Source organism: Trachurus japonicus, chromosome 18 (assembly GCF_045865225.1).
Source record: "Trachurus japonicus isolate A0001 chromosome 18, Traja_1.0".
Lineage (NCBI taxonomy): Eukaryota > Metazoa > Chordata > Actinopteri > Carangiformes > Carangidae > Trachurus > Trachurus japonicus.
In genome coordinates, this window is record NC_140924.1 from 10209508 (window position 1) to 10226418 (window position 16911).

The 16911-nt window shown below is 43.0% G+C and overlaps 1 protein-coding gene across 1 annotated transcript; it reads left to right on the forward strand.

The window, feature by feature from the left end:
• Window positions 1–1868: 1868 nt before the first annotated feature.
• On the forward strand, window positions 1869–14753 carry ttc29 (tetratricopeptide repeat domain 29). Its single transcript, XM_085758977.1, has 11 exons — window positions 1869–2012; window positions 2196–2288; window positions 3118–3177; window positions 3297–3460; window positions 4738–4914; window positions 10474–10686; window positions 10799–10884; window positions 11336–11427; window positions 11580–11703; window positions 13144–13233; window positions 14303–14753. The coding sequence occupies exons 1-11, from the start codon at window positions 1933–1935 to the stop codon at window positions 14501–14503; spliced, it is 1380 nt and encodes a 459-aa protein (XP_085615103.1). The 5' UTR covers window positions 1869–1932; the 3' UTR covers window positions 14504–14753.
• The last annotated feature ends 2158 nt before the right edge of the window (window positions 14754–16911 follow it).

The following is a 16911-nucleotide window of genomic DNA, read 5'->3' on the forward strand; positions in this document are numbered from 1 at the left end:
TTTCTGAGCTGAATATTTACCAATTATGACCGTTTGTATTGGCTTATAATGCCATTGTGTGTAGACACGCACACAAAGATTATAAGCATAATTGTCACCTCTCAACCATTAAAAGCGTCACCTTCTATGTTTTAGTGTTTGTTTGGTTTAAAGCAGATATCAGTGGAATGTTTTTGTTAATATAAGTCCTAAATAGTCCTATTTTCCATCAGCAATCACTTACATGAAGTATTTCAGCCTAAACACGAGTCTCTCCGTCACTCTGCTCTGCTGTAACCCGAGGAGAAAATTTTCCTTGTGGGATACAAGTGTTATCCAATGAGGGGAGAGAACGGCATGAAGGGCTGTGTGTGCAGCCAAGGGATGCGCGTGAATGTGGTGACGTAGCACGAGGACCAATTGATGCCTGACAAGGGCGGGGGGCTGCTAACTCATGGTGCGTTCAAGGAAACTCGTACTTTGTGTTTTTCCTTCCTGTGAAGTCATACCAGTTCGATCTGGTACGAGTTCACGGGTCGGAAGTTACGAGTGGCCGTTATAGGGAACTTTCACAGACAACAGGACGGTAAAAACACGAGCTACGGGTTACCTGGAACGCTACCAAGTCGTAGTTGTGACTTGAAGCTGTAACTTACGGTTTCAAAAGCCTGCCTTGAACACAGCATTAGCCGAAACGGCCGTGCCGGTGATATCTGCTTTAATTTAAAAAAAAAAATACAACATAAAATACTATATATATATATAATATACTATAATAATTGCAATTTAGTTTTAAAAAATGTAGTTGTTGACATAAAATAAGAAATGTTGTCACCTTTTATTCAGAATAATGTTGATGTATTTGCACATAAGTGTGGTGTGAGGCATTATGGGAAATGTAGTCCGACCAAACAAACACCAGAGCACCACATGGAAGAGATTCTGAAGGTTTAATGTCTCAGTTTAAGGTGGAAAAACAAGGTTTTTTACGTTATTTAACACACTTGTTAACATCGGAATGGGACGCGGCCGCAGCCAGGTCCGAGTTCAGCGGTTTTAACAGTGTTGGGACGCGGCCTGTTGCAGCCTGTTGTTGCCATGGTGACGGCGAAACTCGACCGGATTTATCAACGGCTGAAAAAAAAGAAAAGAAACGAAGAGAAACCGTCAAGTTTTCTTTCTTTCAGCTCCGGTATGTTCACATTTCTCTTCTATTTATGTATTTATTTGCGTCTTTTTTCTGTTTCTGCTCGTTATCCAAGGTAGAAAATAAAATAAATAGGCAAAATAGGTTTAAATACAAGTTTTACTATGAGGAATATTGTTTATAAAGTTTGTTTAGCATCAGTCCTGATAGCTAACTTTAGCTTCTTTTCAGTCAAATAACACGTAGTTTATGTTATCTTTAATCTATTAGTTTAACAGTTTGATAAAAACTCATGTCCATTTATTAGTTTTAGCTGCTGTAGTTGCTGTGACCTGTATGTTAAGACTTATATTCCATATTTGATTGAAAGTTTAGTATTATAGTTAAGTCTTGTTCAGCTTCCTGAGCTTTCAATAATATTTTTATTTATTTATATAGCACAGTAAAACATTACAGTAAGAATAAAAAGGGAAAAGAAACATGTAAATCCCCCTCCATTTGAAGTCATATAACACAACAAAGACAGTGCAAAGTACAAATGAGTTACTATATAAAAGGTACAATACAAATAAACCTATAGTTATAAATGAATTAAACTGATAGAAGTGTTCCTGTAAGGCAGATACATCAGGAAAGTTATCTGATAAAGATGCTCAAATGTTTTCAAATCGACCCGATAATGGCTCTAATAATTGATCTGTAACTAGTAACTTTAATTACTACAGTTACACAGCAACAAAATGTATTATTTATAACAAAGGTATAATAGAAAATGATTATTGTCTTCTGTAGTTTGACTGGTGAAGATGAACCCCACCTCCACCTCCACCTCCACCACCGCCACCAAAGACAACAAAAGTCAGAGAAGCTCTCAACACTGGACCAGGTGCGCTTAAAAAGAAACAACACAGTACCATCATAAACATAATCAACTCAAAATGTTCACAATTGTACTGTATTTATATATTATCTTTATTGTAACATGGATTTTGTGAGTTACATTTGTCCTGAAATAAACAGTGATGTGTAAAAGAGTAAAAGGTTTGACAGTGTTGGAGTCAATGTGCAGGACGAAGCCGGGGAGCAGGAAGAAGAAGTCCTACCAGCTCGTATCGGTCACGGATGAACCACCTAAGATCCTCTCCAGGGAGGACGTTGCAGAGTGAGTTCAGTTCTGGCACAAACAACCACTGCTTTATATCCTATTTTAGTCTGTCTGTCTCTACTTTATTGGTATCTAAAGTTAAATTTATGATCAAAGAGCTAAGAGCCTTTATTTCAAACATGTAAGGTAGTATAAAAAGAGACTGACAAAAGACAAAGCAAACAACAAAAAACAAAAATGAAAACACAAAAACAAACAAACAAATGGTAATAGAAAACAAATAAAATGCATTAGTTATATTCATCAACAGTCTTAACATGCTTGAAAGGGAGTAGAAGAAGTAAAAAAAAAAACGTATATGATCCTACCCGTTGTCCTTTTTATCATATTATCCTCTATTGCTCTCAATATTACTTATAAATATATCAGTATGTAAAGAAATATACAAATCTATTCAAGACATACATACCCATATACAGACCTATACATTCATATTCAGCCAATATGCCTCTATACACAACCCATATACAGTCATATATACACACACACTTTGTCACATTTCTGCACTATGGCGCTGACAAACATATAAAATCAGCTCATAAAACTGACAAACAATTCAAACCAACTAATACATTTGAACAAGGCCTGAACACAGACAAGAAGAAGACGGATTATTGATGTTTGAAGTGTTTTATTTTGTCTGATGTTCAGTAAAAACGCAGCAGAATAAAAATCTCTGTGAAACTATAACTGGATGTGTCGAGTGTTCACAGAGTAGAGAAGTTAGAGCTCCCTCTGCTGATAGGAAGTGAAAGTAAAAGTTTCATCTTGATGCTGTGACTTGTTGTTTTCTGACATTTTAGTTGTTTTTTTTTTTCTCCTCCAGGTTCAGAAACAGCGTCCATCACAACATCTGTGTGCAGCTGCTCCAGGAGGGAAACCACAGGTTAAACACTGCACCACGACACGATATGATCTCATCTATTTATTAATTCATCTTCCTCATTGTGTGTGTGTGTGTGTGTGTGTGTGTGTGTGTGTGTGTGTGTGTGTGGTCTCTGTCAGGACGTTCTCGGAGCTGGTCTCTCTGTGTGAGTCTCACGCCGGCCACCGGGCGGCAGCTAAACCTGGATCAGCTCTCAACCTCCAGACTCCACTGGAGGAGCAGGGAGGTCGACTGGAGACCATCAGTCTGCACCTGAGCCGGGCCGAGGAGGCGCAGAGGAGGGGTACACACACACACACACACACACACACACACACACACACACACACACACACATTTTCCTATATGGAGTATAGGCATTGAGTATTCTGTCATGTATTTTCCTATATGTAGTAATCAGATAGTTATAGCGATTCGTTTAATGAATCCTGTTCCTTAATACTATGTATTGCTGATGCCCTATGATGTGAGCACTAAGAACTGATTACAGTATATTATGAGCGCTAACTACCTTTTGCCATCGCAAATGTGTGTTATTGTCTTACAAATGTATATTTATTCATGTGTAGCGAATGTGTCTTTGGTATTTTACCTCATTGTTGCTCTTTTTAAAGGTTGCCCTTTAACATCAGGCAGAGGGACTGGTGATGAAAACTAGCTTCTTTTTTTTAGCTAACTTGGGTGCATTTACATTTGTTTTTTTTTACAATGTTTTATTAATGTACACTGTCCCTTGTCAAATAAATTAAACTAAACTAAAAACTAAACACCAGGGAGAATCCATATTTCTCTTTTTCAAGGGTTTTATTGAAACTGTCCAAAAAACTGTGCAGCAGCAATCCAAAAAAGGGCAATAATCATGAGCACGGTCAAAAACTAGTGTGACATCCTCGTCTCCATAGTCACAACCAAACCAAAGTACGCACATATCACGTTACACACGCCTCAGCCAATAAGAAGAGAGCAGTTATTATTAACTAATAGGCATTCTTATAACCTCAACTACTATATGAAATCAGGATAAATACAACCAATCTAAATTATTGTGCAATATACAGAATGGCTCTGACAAAAACTAAGACCAGCAGAGGAAAAATCATTTAGTAAACTGAAATAAAAATAATAAAAATTACGGGGGAAAAAAATGACAAGTCAAGTCAGCTTTATTTATAGAGCACATTTAACAACAAAAAATGTATAACAACAAATGCTGCTTTACAATTATGTGCAAAACAAGAACAACGATGACAAAATAATATAAAAAGAGAGGGGAAAAAAAACGCAGAGAAACAACATTGTTTTTGTACCATGCCGAATCAAATGCTCTGGAAAAGAGACGGGTTTTTGAAGATATTAATGGACGGCGAAGAAGAACGAAATAAATGAATGAAATAGAAAAATAAATCTAAGACAGATCAAAAAGTACAGCTATACCATGAGGGAGATGGAAAAGAGTGTATACACAGTTTATATGACTGAAAGTGTTTCCACCTGGATTCATGCTGTTGTCTACATGTGTGTGTGTGTGTGTGTGTGTGTGTGTGTGTGTGTGTGTGTTAGGCTCCTGGACCGAGGTGTGTGAGCAGCGGCTGCTCCTGGCTCAGCTGTTCTCGGCTCCGGTGGATCAGTGGCTGAGTTTACATTTCTACCACAGCTGTGCAGACAGAGAGCAGGGCGGCTACTCCAGACCGGCCACCGAGGCCCGGGCCTGCATGGCCGAGCTCTACCTGCAGCAAGGTGGACACACACACACACACAGAGTAACACATGAACACATGATATTGGAAGTTCAAGGAGTCATATTTCACTGTTTTTTCTTACCATTGTGTCAGTTTTGATTGATGAACAGGAGGAACTTTAAAATAGCACGTTATGACAGATACAGCCTGATGATGCACTTTAGTGAATCTCAAATAGCAGTTTATGACATTTACTACTTTTTTTCTTTTGTCCCCAACAATATCTTCATTTATTTCCAAACATAATAACACATACACTATACTGTATATATAAAACAACTGGGACTTAATACGTCTGCCGTCTGCCCAATTTCACGTGAATGCAGCATGAAAAATACGATTGAGTTGCTTGCGATATACAACCGCAACGCTAGATGGGAGTAATTCCCACACAATGTACCTTTAAGGATGTTCTAAAACAGTGGTTCTCAACTGGTGGGTCGGGACCCAAAAGTGGGTCGCGGACCCGTTCTGGATGGGTCGCGGACAGCTGGTCAAAAAAGTAAATAATATTTAAAGTCCCACTCCCGCGACCCTTTTCGGCCATTTTAAAACCAGCTCATTAGCCATGCACATTAGCAATGTACCTCTGGGGGGTGGGCGGAGACTGCGCTGCCCTGCACCCGCCCAGTCACCTCCTCGCACCCCACCCCCCGCTTGCTGACAGCTGGACATTGTACAATTACAGATTCAGCGCGTTTAGCGTAAAACTCCACACTGGGATTTGATCCCAGACTGGAACATATAGTCCATGAGCCAAGACCCAAAAATTGGCCTCCCGCAATCGAACGGGTGGGCAATTTCTAGTTTGTTTTTTTGACTTGGTAGACATCTCTAGTGAACAGTTTGGCATGATAACCATTGCAAACAGGTAGCTTAGTGGTGGTTATCATGTGTTGAATAGGTGTACCGGTAGAGTGGAAACTTGAAAACTGTGTATAGCGCTTGTTCGGTATTATGCTGTTTGTTGACCACTCAGGGTGCCTAAATCACTTCAAGGATGTTTTTCCCTTTTATCAAGACCCTACTGTAATAATAACAGACTCACCTCAGGAATATGTGAATGAAAATGTGATAAAAATTAGAACATACACATGAAATAGCCAACGTTTTTAGAGTGTTTTACTTTTCATTCAATAACAAGAACAAACAAATACTTTTTTACACAATTAAAATCAACTAAAGAGCTTGCTCCTTCTGTCACAAATAATGTGGAGCATACTGCCAGTACATTATTTCAAGTGTCCCTCTGTCAATGACCTACGCCTGGCCAACAGCCTGAACGAGTTCTACTGCTGCTTTGAAAGACAATGGGACAGACCTGATATCCCCCCACACCTCCAACCACCAGCCATCGATCAGCAACAGCTCCTCCACACCTGGATCACCTACACAGCCCCACACCCAAGTGCCACCCTCCCCCACACCTCTCACACCTCTCTCCATCATAGAAATCAAATCAAATCAAAGAAGGAGAGGTGAAGAGGACTGTTTAAACGGCTGAACCCGTGCAAAAGCTGCAGGCCCAAACTCTAGCCGTTTTCCTACTAACATCAGCGGGTCGACGCAGGTTTTTTAAATGCGGGTCGACCCGCTAACAATCGGCATTTGGCTCCTTTCCCATTGACCAAAATGAGCCGGGTCTGTCTGTCTAACCCCCGCATAAACCAGTCGCCCCGCTTTCATTCGCAGTTCGAGAAACACCTTGTCATGCCCCAGCCGCCCGCCACGGAGGACAGCGAGTCTGCCGCGGCCGCCTTATGATGGACGTCCGCGGCACAACATGTCAGTTAAACAGACTGTCGCTTCTTTTTTTTCAATCTTTTTTGGTCAGTGTTCTTTGATCTTCAAATCCCAGTCTTGAATGCAAGCAGAGTTTTGTTTTGGTAGCCTACGTGAGACGCGACTGGTGCGATGATGTGGCATCACATAACGCCCAATGTCATCACATAAATTAGCGGGTTGAGCCGGGTCTGGTGTTCCCACTGCAAGCCGATCAGAGCCGAGCCGATTGAAGGCGATTTTAACCCGCGTCGCTTGCCGAGTCATTTGACGCGGGTCGACGGGGGAGCATACAGCAGTCCGACTGAAAAGTCCGACGGCTCATTTCTCCGACTACCCATTCTACAGTGTTAAGGTTAGGTTTAGGGTAAGGTTGAGGGTTAGGGCTACTTAAGTCGGAGAAATGGGAGGTCGGACTAATGGACTCAAAAATAAAGAAATGTATGGTCGGAGAAATGGGTAGTCAGACAGACGTCCCGGGTTGACGCGGGTCGGTGCGTTTGTGGGTTTAAACGGGTTTTTTGGCCAGTGGGAAAGGGGTATAAGTCTCCCCCTCCACCCTGAAGCACTGAGCCAATCAGCTGTCTCCGGTGTTCACACACATTTTTAACACCTCACTGGAGACCTGTCATGTGCCAGCTTGCTTCAAGGCCTCAGCCATTGTTCCAGTTCCCAAAAAGACAAGGCTCACAGGCCTTAATGACTACAGACCCGTTGCTCTGACTTCTGTGGTCATGAAGACTTTTGAGTGCCTCGTCTTGTCCCACCTTAAGGACATTACAGTTCACCTACAGAGCCAACAGATCTGTAGATGATGCTGTAAACATGGCCCTCCACTAGCACCTGGACTCCCCAGGATCCTACGCCAGGATACAGTTTGTGGACTTCAGCTCTGCCTTCAATACGATCATCCCAGCTCTGCTCCGTGACAAGCTCTCCCAGCTTAATGTGCCTGACTCCATGTGCAGGTGGATTACGGACTTCCTGACTGACAGACGGTAGTTGGTGAGGCTGGGGAAACATGTCTCTGACACCCAGACCATCAGCACTGGATCCCCCCAAGGTTGCGTCCTTTCTCCTCTGCTGTTCTCCCTGTACACCAACAGCTGCACATCTGGACACCAGTCTGTCAAGCTCCTGAAATTTGCTGACACCACCCTCATCGGCCTCATTTCTGATGGGGACGAGTTGGCTCGTTGGCCTACAGCAGTGAGACGGACCCTCTGGTGTCATTGTGCAGCATGAACAACCTGGAGCTGAACGCTCTGAAGACAGTGGAGATGATAGTGCACTTCAGAAAGGACCAAGCTGCCCCCCCCCCCCCTCCTGTCATCCTCTGTGACTCTACAGCGACCCTGCTTGAGTCCTTCTGCTTCCTGGGCACCACCATCTCCCAGGAGCTCCAATGGGAGCAGAACATCAGCTCCCTCACCAAGAAGCCTCAGCAGAGGCTATACTTCCTGCTGCAGCTGAAGAAGTTTCACCTCCCTGTGAAGATGCTGGTGAACTTCTACACTGCCACCACTGAATCCATCCTCACATCCTCCATGTCAGTCTGGTGTGCTGCAGGCCAGAGACAAGGCCAAACTGCAGCGTGTCATTCACTCTGCCCAGAGGGTGATCGGCTGCAGCCTCCCATCTCTTCAAGAGCTGTACATCTCCAGGACCCGGAGACCAGAGCCAGAATAGCTGCTGACCCCTCTTACCCTGGACACAAACTCTTCCAGCCCCTCCCCTCTGGCAAAAGGCTCCGGTCCATCCGGACCAGGACCTCACGCCACAAGAACAGTTTCTTCCTCTCTGCAGTCAGCCTAATGAACAATGCCCCAGTTCCCCCTAAATAACCCTAAACCTATCATGTAATGCTATAATGTTAATGTCATCTTTACTCACTACATCTTAGCCTTCTTAAAACCTTGAATGTATATATAAACCATTAAAAATGTTCCCTGTATAATGTGATTTCACAAAAGTCCTCTGCTACTTCCCGCTAACAGCAGTATTAAAGCCGATTTTCCCCCTCGCTCCCTCATGCACCCAGTGGAATTAGCGCCAACTAGTGGTGCAAACAAATATTATCTGCAGGGCCTTTCTCTAACTGCAAAGGCGCTCTAAATCATCAGTAGTGGCACACAAATTATGAAATGTGCAACATCGGAGAATGGCCATAATTGGTGTATATGGCATTTTTATGGTCCGAATAGTGAATGCATGATAAATATTGTTAAGCTACTCTTGTGCGAAGGTTATCATACCAATTAATAAACTGGACATATATAGGAATAATAAAATAGCAACAAGAATTTGCCCACCCTTTCGATTGCGATTGGTGGTCTGGCTCATGGACTAATAGTCCTTGCACACAGTGCAAGCTGCTCTACCAGGTGAGCTATACCTGTTATACCTTGACAGCTACACCGAGCTGGCAAGCCGTTCACCTCTGAGCCAGATGCAGAGCGGGGCGGGAGCTTGTAGCACTAGTGCCCTCCCCTGGAGCTGTGACACCCTCAACTCCAGTCTCCCTGAAACTGCCAGTTTGCGTCTGCCATTGGTTCACAGCAGTTTGAAGGCAGAAAAACTCTGAAATGCAATTTTGCACTTCCTTTTCTGCTGATATGTGCTCTAACACAAGAAAAATGCCACAGGAACATGTGAAAAGCTCAAAAAACACGATTTTCACGGGAGTAGGTCTTTAAAGCAGAAGTAAGTGGTCCGGTCGTTTTCGCTAATGCTGCGTTCCAGGCAGGCTTTTGAAATCGTAAATTACAGCTTCAAGTCACAATTTACGACTTTGTAGCGTTCCAGGCAACCCACTCGTGTTTTTCCGACCTGTTTTACCGGTGAAAGTCACTATAACGGCCACTCGTAACTTCCGACCGGTGAACTCGTACCAGATCGAACTGGTACGAGTTCACAGGTCGGAAAAATACGAGTTTCCTTGAACGCACCATAACAGTCCTCGTCCCTACGTCGCCACATTCACGGTGTCCCTTGGCTGCACACACAGCCCTGCAGGCCGTTCTCTCTCCTCATTGGATAAAAACTGTAGGATACGATAAATGTTTTCTCCTCGGCTCAGAGCAGAGCAGAGGGACTGAGAGACCCGTGTTTCAGTCCAAACACTCTATGTAAGTGATTGCTGTCGGAAGATATAACTATTTAAGACTTATATTAACACAAATATATCACTTACTTCTGCTTTAATGCACATCTGATGTTGGACATGTCTTTTATTTTGAAAAATAACTTATATTGAAAGGCACACGTCATGTGAACACATGCAGTTGTAATGGTCCTCCTCAGTTTCTTATTATTTGCTCCATTTGCTCTGAATGCAAAGATATCAGTTTCTTATTAATGTGGCCTGAATGCAGTGAATCTTGTTCTTTGTGGGTCTTTATTTTGTGCAATTTGATATTTATTCACTTTAGTGAATATGCTCTGAATGCAGAGATGCATTAGAAGTCAAATATATCGTTTTGTTGGTCTCCATTTTGTGCAGTTTGATAGATTTGCATTCACTTACATGCAGTTATCATGGGCCTTCTCAGTTTCATTCGTGTGCTCTGAAATGCACTTTGATCAATAAAGAGCAAAATGAGTTTTTAAAGGCTTTTTTTTTTTTTTAAATCTTGGTTTGAATTCTATAAAAGTGGGTCGCGACTTAATGACGATGGGAAAATGTGGGTGTGGGTCCCAGAGTGAGACTAGTTGAGAACCCCTGGTCTAAAATAATATAGATCAGCATAATAATAAGTCTGGTCCGCCCCGTCAGGCGAGCTGCTGGCGGCGCTGCACCAGGCGCAGCGCGGCATCGAGCAGGCGGAGGCGGGCGGCTGGCTGGACGGCAGCGGCCGCCCGCTGAGGGTCCGGGCCCGTCTGACGCTCTGCCACGTCTACAACCACCTGTCAGAGGAGCAGCTGGACGCCGGGAACCACGCCGAGGCGCTGGAGCTGCTGCACCGGAGCCACGACGTCGCCACCGAGAGTAAAAACACAACAACAACACAACAACAACACAAACAAACAAACAAATAAACATCAGCGTCATGTCGGTGGGTTTGTCAGGAACTCGGTTTAGTGATCGGAGTTTGTTTCAGTCGAAGACAAACCGAGCGAAGGGGAGGCAACGTACCGGCTGGGAGTCGCCTGTCAGCGCTCAGGAGACCAGGACAGGGCCAGAAAGGTACGTGTGTGTGTCTGTGTGTGTGTTGTGATTATTTTTAAAGGGATAGTTCACCCAAAATTCAAATTTCACTCATTATCTACTCACCCTCATGTCGACTAAGGGCTGGGAGAAGTTTCAGAGTCCTCCGTGCCTTCTCTGAGTTTGCGAACGGGGCTCACTTTTCTTCGTCCAAAAAGACACACCAAAAAACATCCAAATACCTCCATAGTGCTCATCTGTAATGTCCGTCTTGTATTGAAGCCCCAACATGAGAAATTGTTCCGAAAAAAATTAAATAAGTCTATATTTTAAGCTTGTTTGTAGCGGAAGCTCCCAGTGTCTCAGTTCACTGCTCTGCCTGTGTCTGACCCAGCCCTTAGTCGACATGAGGGTGAGTAGATAATGAGTGAAATTTGAATTTTGCATGAACTATCCCTTTAACGTTGTCTTGATGAAACCGTGTGTCCAGTTCTTCAGCACTGGTTTGCAGATTTACGGGACGCTGCAGGACACACGTGGGCTCGCAAAGACCTACAAGGCTATCGCCAAGTCCTGGGAGAGGTACACACACACACACACACACACACACACACACACACACACACACACACACACACACACACACAGACACACACAAATACACACACACACACGCTCAGAAATAAGGAGTGTGCATGCAACAGTGTGTGTGTGTGTGTGTGTGTGTGTGACAGTGAGGGAAATATAGAGGAGAGTATCCGCTGTCTGGAGAAGATGGCCGACGTCAGTCAAAGTGGAGGAGTTCCCCAGAGCCAGGTCGACGCCCTCCTGTTGCTGGGCAACATCTACTTCACCATGGTATCACACACACAGTGATTATTAACCACTAAAACACCAATAAACCAATAAAACTCTCTCTCTTGTGTACAGCTTAAAGGGATAGTTCAACATTTTGGCAAATTGGCCCATTGCCATAATAATCCCTATAGTCATTAGGCAGTAGGTTCGTTACCTTTAATTGTCGGTGCAAGCTATTTTTAGAACGGCGGAGCAGAGCCACGAGCTGCTCAGAGCTACGCTACGGAGGCTCATGGGATTTCTTGGTTTCTTTCCCTCATCAAACTCATCAAATACACAATCCAACAACTCCACAACGCTCTGGTGGACAAGTTGTGACCTGCACATTCACCACGCTATGAGATAATAACACAACGTTACCAGACAGAGTTGTTTTAGGGTGTATTCACACCTGCAGTGTTAGTGCGCACTAAATCTGGTGCGCACTAAATTTGGTCCAGTTTGGGTTGGTGTGAAAGCACATCGCACCAAAACTAGTGCGGCCTGAGGAGGTGGTCTCGGTTCGGCTCCAGTCGAACTCTGGTGCGCACTAGTTTAGGTGTGAAAGCAACCGCACTCTGGTGCGACCCAACTGCCAGGCGAACTCAACACGTTTGAGCTAAAAGGGCTCCCGTAGTCACTGACAACGGGTTAACGCAGCGGGGAGACCGCCCGGTGCTCCGGTGCTGCGGAGCTCTGTCCCCACAAACGAAGCAGCAGCAGCAGCAGCAGCGGGGCAGCCGGTCGCTGCGTGTCCGCTGAGTCCGCTCAGACACCGGACAGGTCGGCGGCTCCGTCCCTCGGGTCCGCGGAGCAGCTGGTTACCGAGCAGCAGAGGTCCGCCCGTGTTTAACGTTTAACTGGGAACTAACGGGACCGAGCTGGGTGAACGCAACCGGAAACCAGCCGGAAGTACCAAACAGAGTTATACATGCAAACAATATAGAAATAAATGACAGAGCTACTAACAACCGGCCCTACTGGAGTCTCCATCATGAAAGTTTTATCAATCAGCGCGTCCAGATTCCAACCGGTAGTCATGGAGACGTGACGTTCTCCAAGTTTGGTCCCGAGTGACAAAAGGCAGGTGTGAACGCAACCGCACTAACTGAAAAATGAAACAATGTATCATTTTAACATTTGGTGCACAGGTGTGAATACACCCTTAGAGGGAAATACAGAGACTGTTTGATGAAAACTTGTCCACCAGAGCGTTGTGGAGTTGTTGGATTGTGCATTTGATGAGTTTGATGAGGGAAACCAAGAAATCCCATGAGCCAATGGGCCAATTTGCCAAAATGTTGAACTATCCCTTTAAGTCTCTACTTAAAACACACATTTCTTTAATTTAGCTCACACAGTCCTTTGTCTTCAGTGTGAATCCATCCCAGCTGCTTTCAAACAATTAACTGTCAATTAACTGCAAATGGCAAATAAATGACTCTCTCTCTCTCTCTGCAGGGTGAACACAGACGAGCCGCTGACTTCTTCCTCCACGGTTATGAAGTCGCCTGCGACTCTGACGACGTGGCTCAGCTGCAGAAAGCTCAGGTTCATGTAGTTTAACATGTTTTATTATTGTTTTGTTTTTACGCTGTATCGTGAGAGAAACATGAAAATCTGGGAACTAAATCCAAACCAAGACCTGTCTTCACCGTTGTGTTTAGGAAGGTGTGTAACATCCAGCGTTGGGCACGTTACTTTCAAAACATCATTAGTGATAGTTACTAGTCACTTTTCCCCAAAAAGTAACTGCTAATACATTATAACAGTAACTAATTACCAGGAAATGTAACTATTGGGTTACTTTTTTTAAACAAAATGTTTGAATATGTCAAATTACTTAACCCTCCTGTTGACCCAATCTGTTCCCTTCCTCCATCCTTCCTTCTTTCCTTCCTTTTCCCCTTCCTTTTTTCCCACAATCGTTTTCCCCTTCCTTCCTTTCCTTCGTCCTTACTTCTCCTTCCTTCCTCTTTTGATCCAATTGACCTGATCTGTTCCCTATCCCTCCATCTTTCTTTCCTTCCCTTTCCCTTATTCCTTCCTTCCTTGGAAGAATCTGTTCCCTCCCTCCATCTTTCCCTTCCTTCTTTCCACAGTCCTTTCCCCCTCCTTCCTGCTTTCTTCCTTCTTTGAACGAATCTGTTCCCTCCCTCCATCTTTCTTTTCTTCCCTTTTCCCTTCCTTCTTTCCACAATCCTTTTTCCCTCCCTCCCTTCCTTCCTTTCCTTCGTCCTTACTTCTTCCTTCCTTTTTGACCCAATTGACCCAATCTGTCCCCTCCCTCCTTCTATCTTTCCTTCCTTTTTCCCTTCCTTTCCCATCTTTCCCTTTGTCCTTCCTTCCTTCCTTTCTTCTTTCCTTCCTTACCTTTTTCCCTTCGTCCTTCCTTTCTTTCTTCCTTGACCCGGGAGGGTTAAACTAACGCTTGCAATCGACTCAGAATCACAAAAGAAAACCAAAGAACACAACATTTAATCACAATGGTGAAGACATTTCTTGGTCTTGGATTTAGTTCCCAGATTGGTCAAATAAATATCTGATAAAATGTTTTTATTCTGGTCATTCAGATAAAACAGACGGTCGCGGTCGTTCACACTCTTGATTTGTCCGTCAGGTGTTGCTGGGTCACGCTCGCGCTCGCTGCCAGATCGCTGAATACATGGAAGACGTGGCGTCGGCTTCGAGCTCGATCCCGGCCCTGCAGAAGCTGCTGACCCGCAGAGAGACCGTAGGAGGAGGAGGAGGAGGAGGAGGAGGAGGAAGAGGAGGTCTGAGTCCGAGTCCCGACTCTGCAGAACCCGGTGAACACCACTGAGACCAGAACGTCCTGCTGCTGTTTTAATGCACCAGCACCACAGTAAATGTGTTTGATGTGATCTCGTTCCCTTCGTTGTCAACAGTCATTCCAGAGACTTCGCAGCCAGCAGACGTGTAAAACCTGCAGCGGCTTCACCTAATCCCATTCCACACCGTGATCTGAGCTAATCTCATTTAATCCACAGACTAAAAACACGTGGAGACAAAAGAAAGACGTCTACTTATCTCGTCTCAGCCTGGGTAACAGAGAGAGAGACTTTGAATGCAGCACAAAATCGCTCCCACTGCCCAAATTACAGAAATAATTAACGATATGAGAAATAAAGATGAGAACAAGTTCGTTTTAAAAGGAACAGCGAAGTACTGTTTGAGATGTCAGACTTTCTCCGGAGCACACGAACGCAGCACGACAGTTAAATGATGATGAAATGATGGAAGTGGAAACAGCAGCAGCAGCAGATCACAGACTCTGATTGTCGCGTAATTAGATAACAGATAAATAAATAAACAGAACAGATGGTTCACAGACAAAGATTTATTACGGTATCAGTAATAGAATGAAATAAAAACGTCATTTGTCAAAGTAGCTCATTTGAATTTTTGTCATAGTGTTTAAAAATAAAACATTGTTTATAGTATGTATATTGATGATATTTAGCGCCGTTGACACTGGCACCTCTTTGTGTCCTTTTCCTTCCTTTTTGGCATTTACAATGTCCTCACTGAGCTCTCTTGGCAAGTCTTGCGTTGACATGAAAATGACTGAAATGTCACAAACAAGTTAACAAAACTGGTACAAAACAAAACAAGAAACATTGAAAATCATTTTAAACACTTCAGACCCTTAAAGGGAACGGTTTGTTCGAACATCCTATGGCCTTTTGTCTTGGTATCACTGCGGTATGAATAATTTTGGACATGGTGTCAACGTTTAAATGAATACCTTTAACAATGTAACTTTAAATAAATTGGCCATGGCTCCAGACTTTCCTCCATGTCCTATTTATGTCAAATCTGAGTTGAAATACTAATCTGTAACTGAAAAAAATAAGAAATTCCTTGTATGTGACAGGGGTATTACACTCTACTACCTCACTCTGTTGTATTTATAACCTTTTTCTCTACTGCATAATTTATCTTTGTGTATTTTATCTTGCTCGGTTCATACAAGCTGTGTACACTTACTTGTATTCATGCCCACCCACACTGTACAATATCTCCAACCAAACATATGTAGTTTTTTCTCAATTTAGATAACATTTTGTACATAACAGTGCATATTTTTGTGATATATACATTTTTGTACATAGTGAAGTCTTTATTTCATCCATTCAACAGAACATGATATTATACGTACATACAATTTGGATTTCTACTGTATATGGCCGAAAAGGCATATGCTGTTTACAAGAAGGAAAGTTGCAGAGACAGAACAAGATAACAAGATGGCACAGTTTTAAACACTGACTTTTTAAAATCTAAAGTGAAAACAATAAATTAATCTATGCAAAATCTTCAATTTATACTAAAAATTGGCGTACTATCCAAATATTATATATTTATTGAATAGCTTTAAACATCTTTTTAAATTTAGTGACCGATGTGCATGTTTTTAATTCTTCATCAAGGTTATTATAAGTTCATGGGACCGCAGTGAAGTTAGTTTTAAGTTGGATATTTGACAGACATTCGCTCCTTCTCAATACATTAAAAATTCATATAAAATATTACATGTGTTCAAATGCAATAAAAAACAGGTGCGTGTCATAGAGGAGGCTTACCCCTACCATTCTGTGTTGATTTTGAGCCAACAGGTCACATGACCTGGGAGTTATTGAGCTCTAACGCTCATATTTACTGTATAAAATATATTAAAAATGCATATAAAATATTAAATGTTGTTAAATGCAATAAAAACAGGTGAGTGTCATAGAGGAGACTTAGATCTTCTGTCCTGTGTTGATTTTGAGCCAACAGGACAGGTCACATGACCTTGGAGTCATTGAGCTCTAACACTCATATTTACTGTATAAAATATATTAAAAATTCATGTGACCTGTTGACTCAAAATCAACACAGGATGGTAGAGCTAAGCCTCCTCTATGAGACACACCTGTTTTTATTGCATTTAAACACATGTAATAATTTATATGAATTTTTAATGTAGGCCTATTGAGAAGGAGCGAGTGTCTGTCAAATATCCAACTTAAAACTAACTTCACTGCGGTGTTCGTGGGGTCAATAAAAAGGCTTATGTATTACATGTATTACGGTAATCGAAGAAACTCTGTTGCGCCTCTTTTTCCGTCTTTACGGTCGCGCTCTAAAGACCACGTGTCCGGAAGTGGCTCCGGTTTGTTCTGCTTGTGTTTTCTGACAGTAAAAACAAACAAACAAACAAAACTC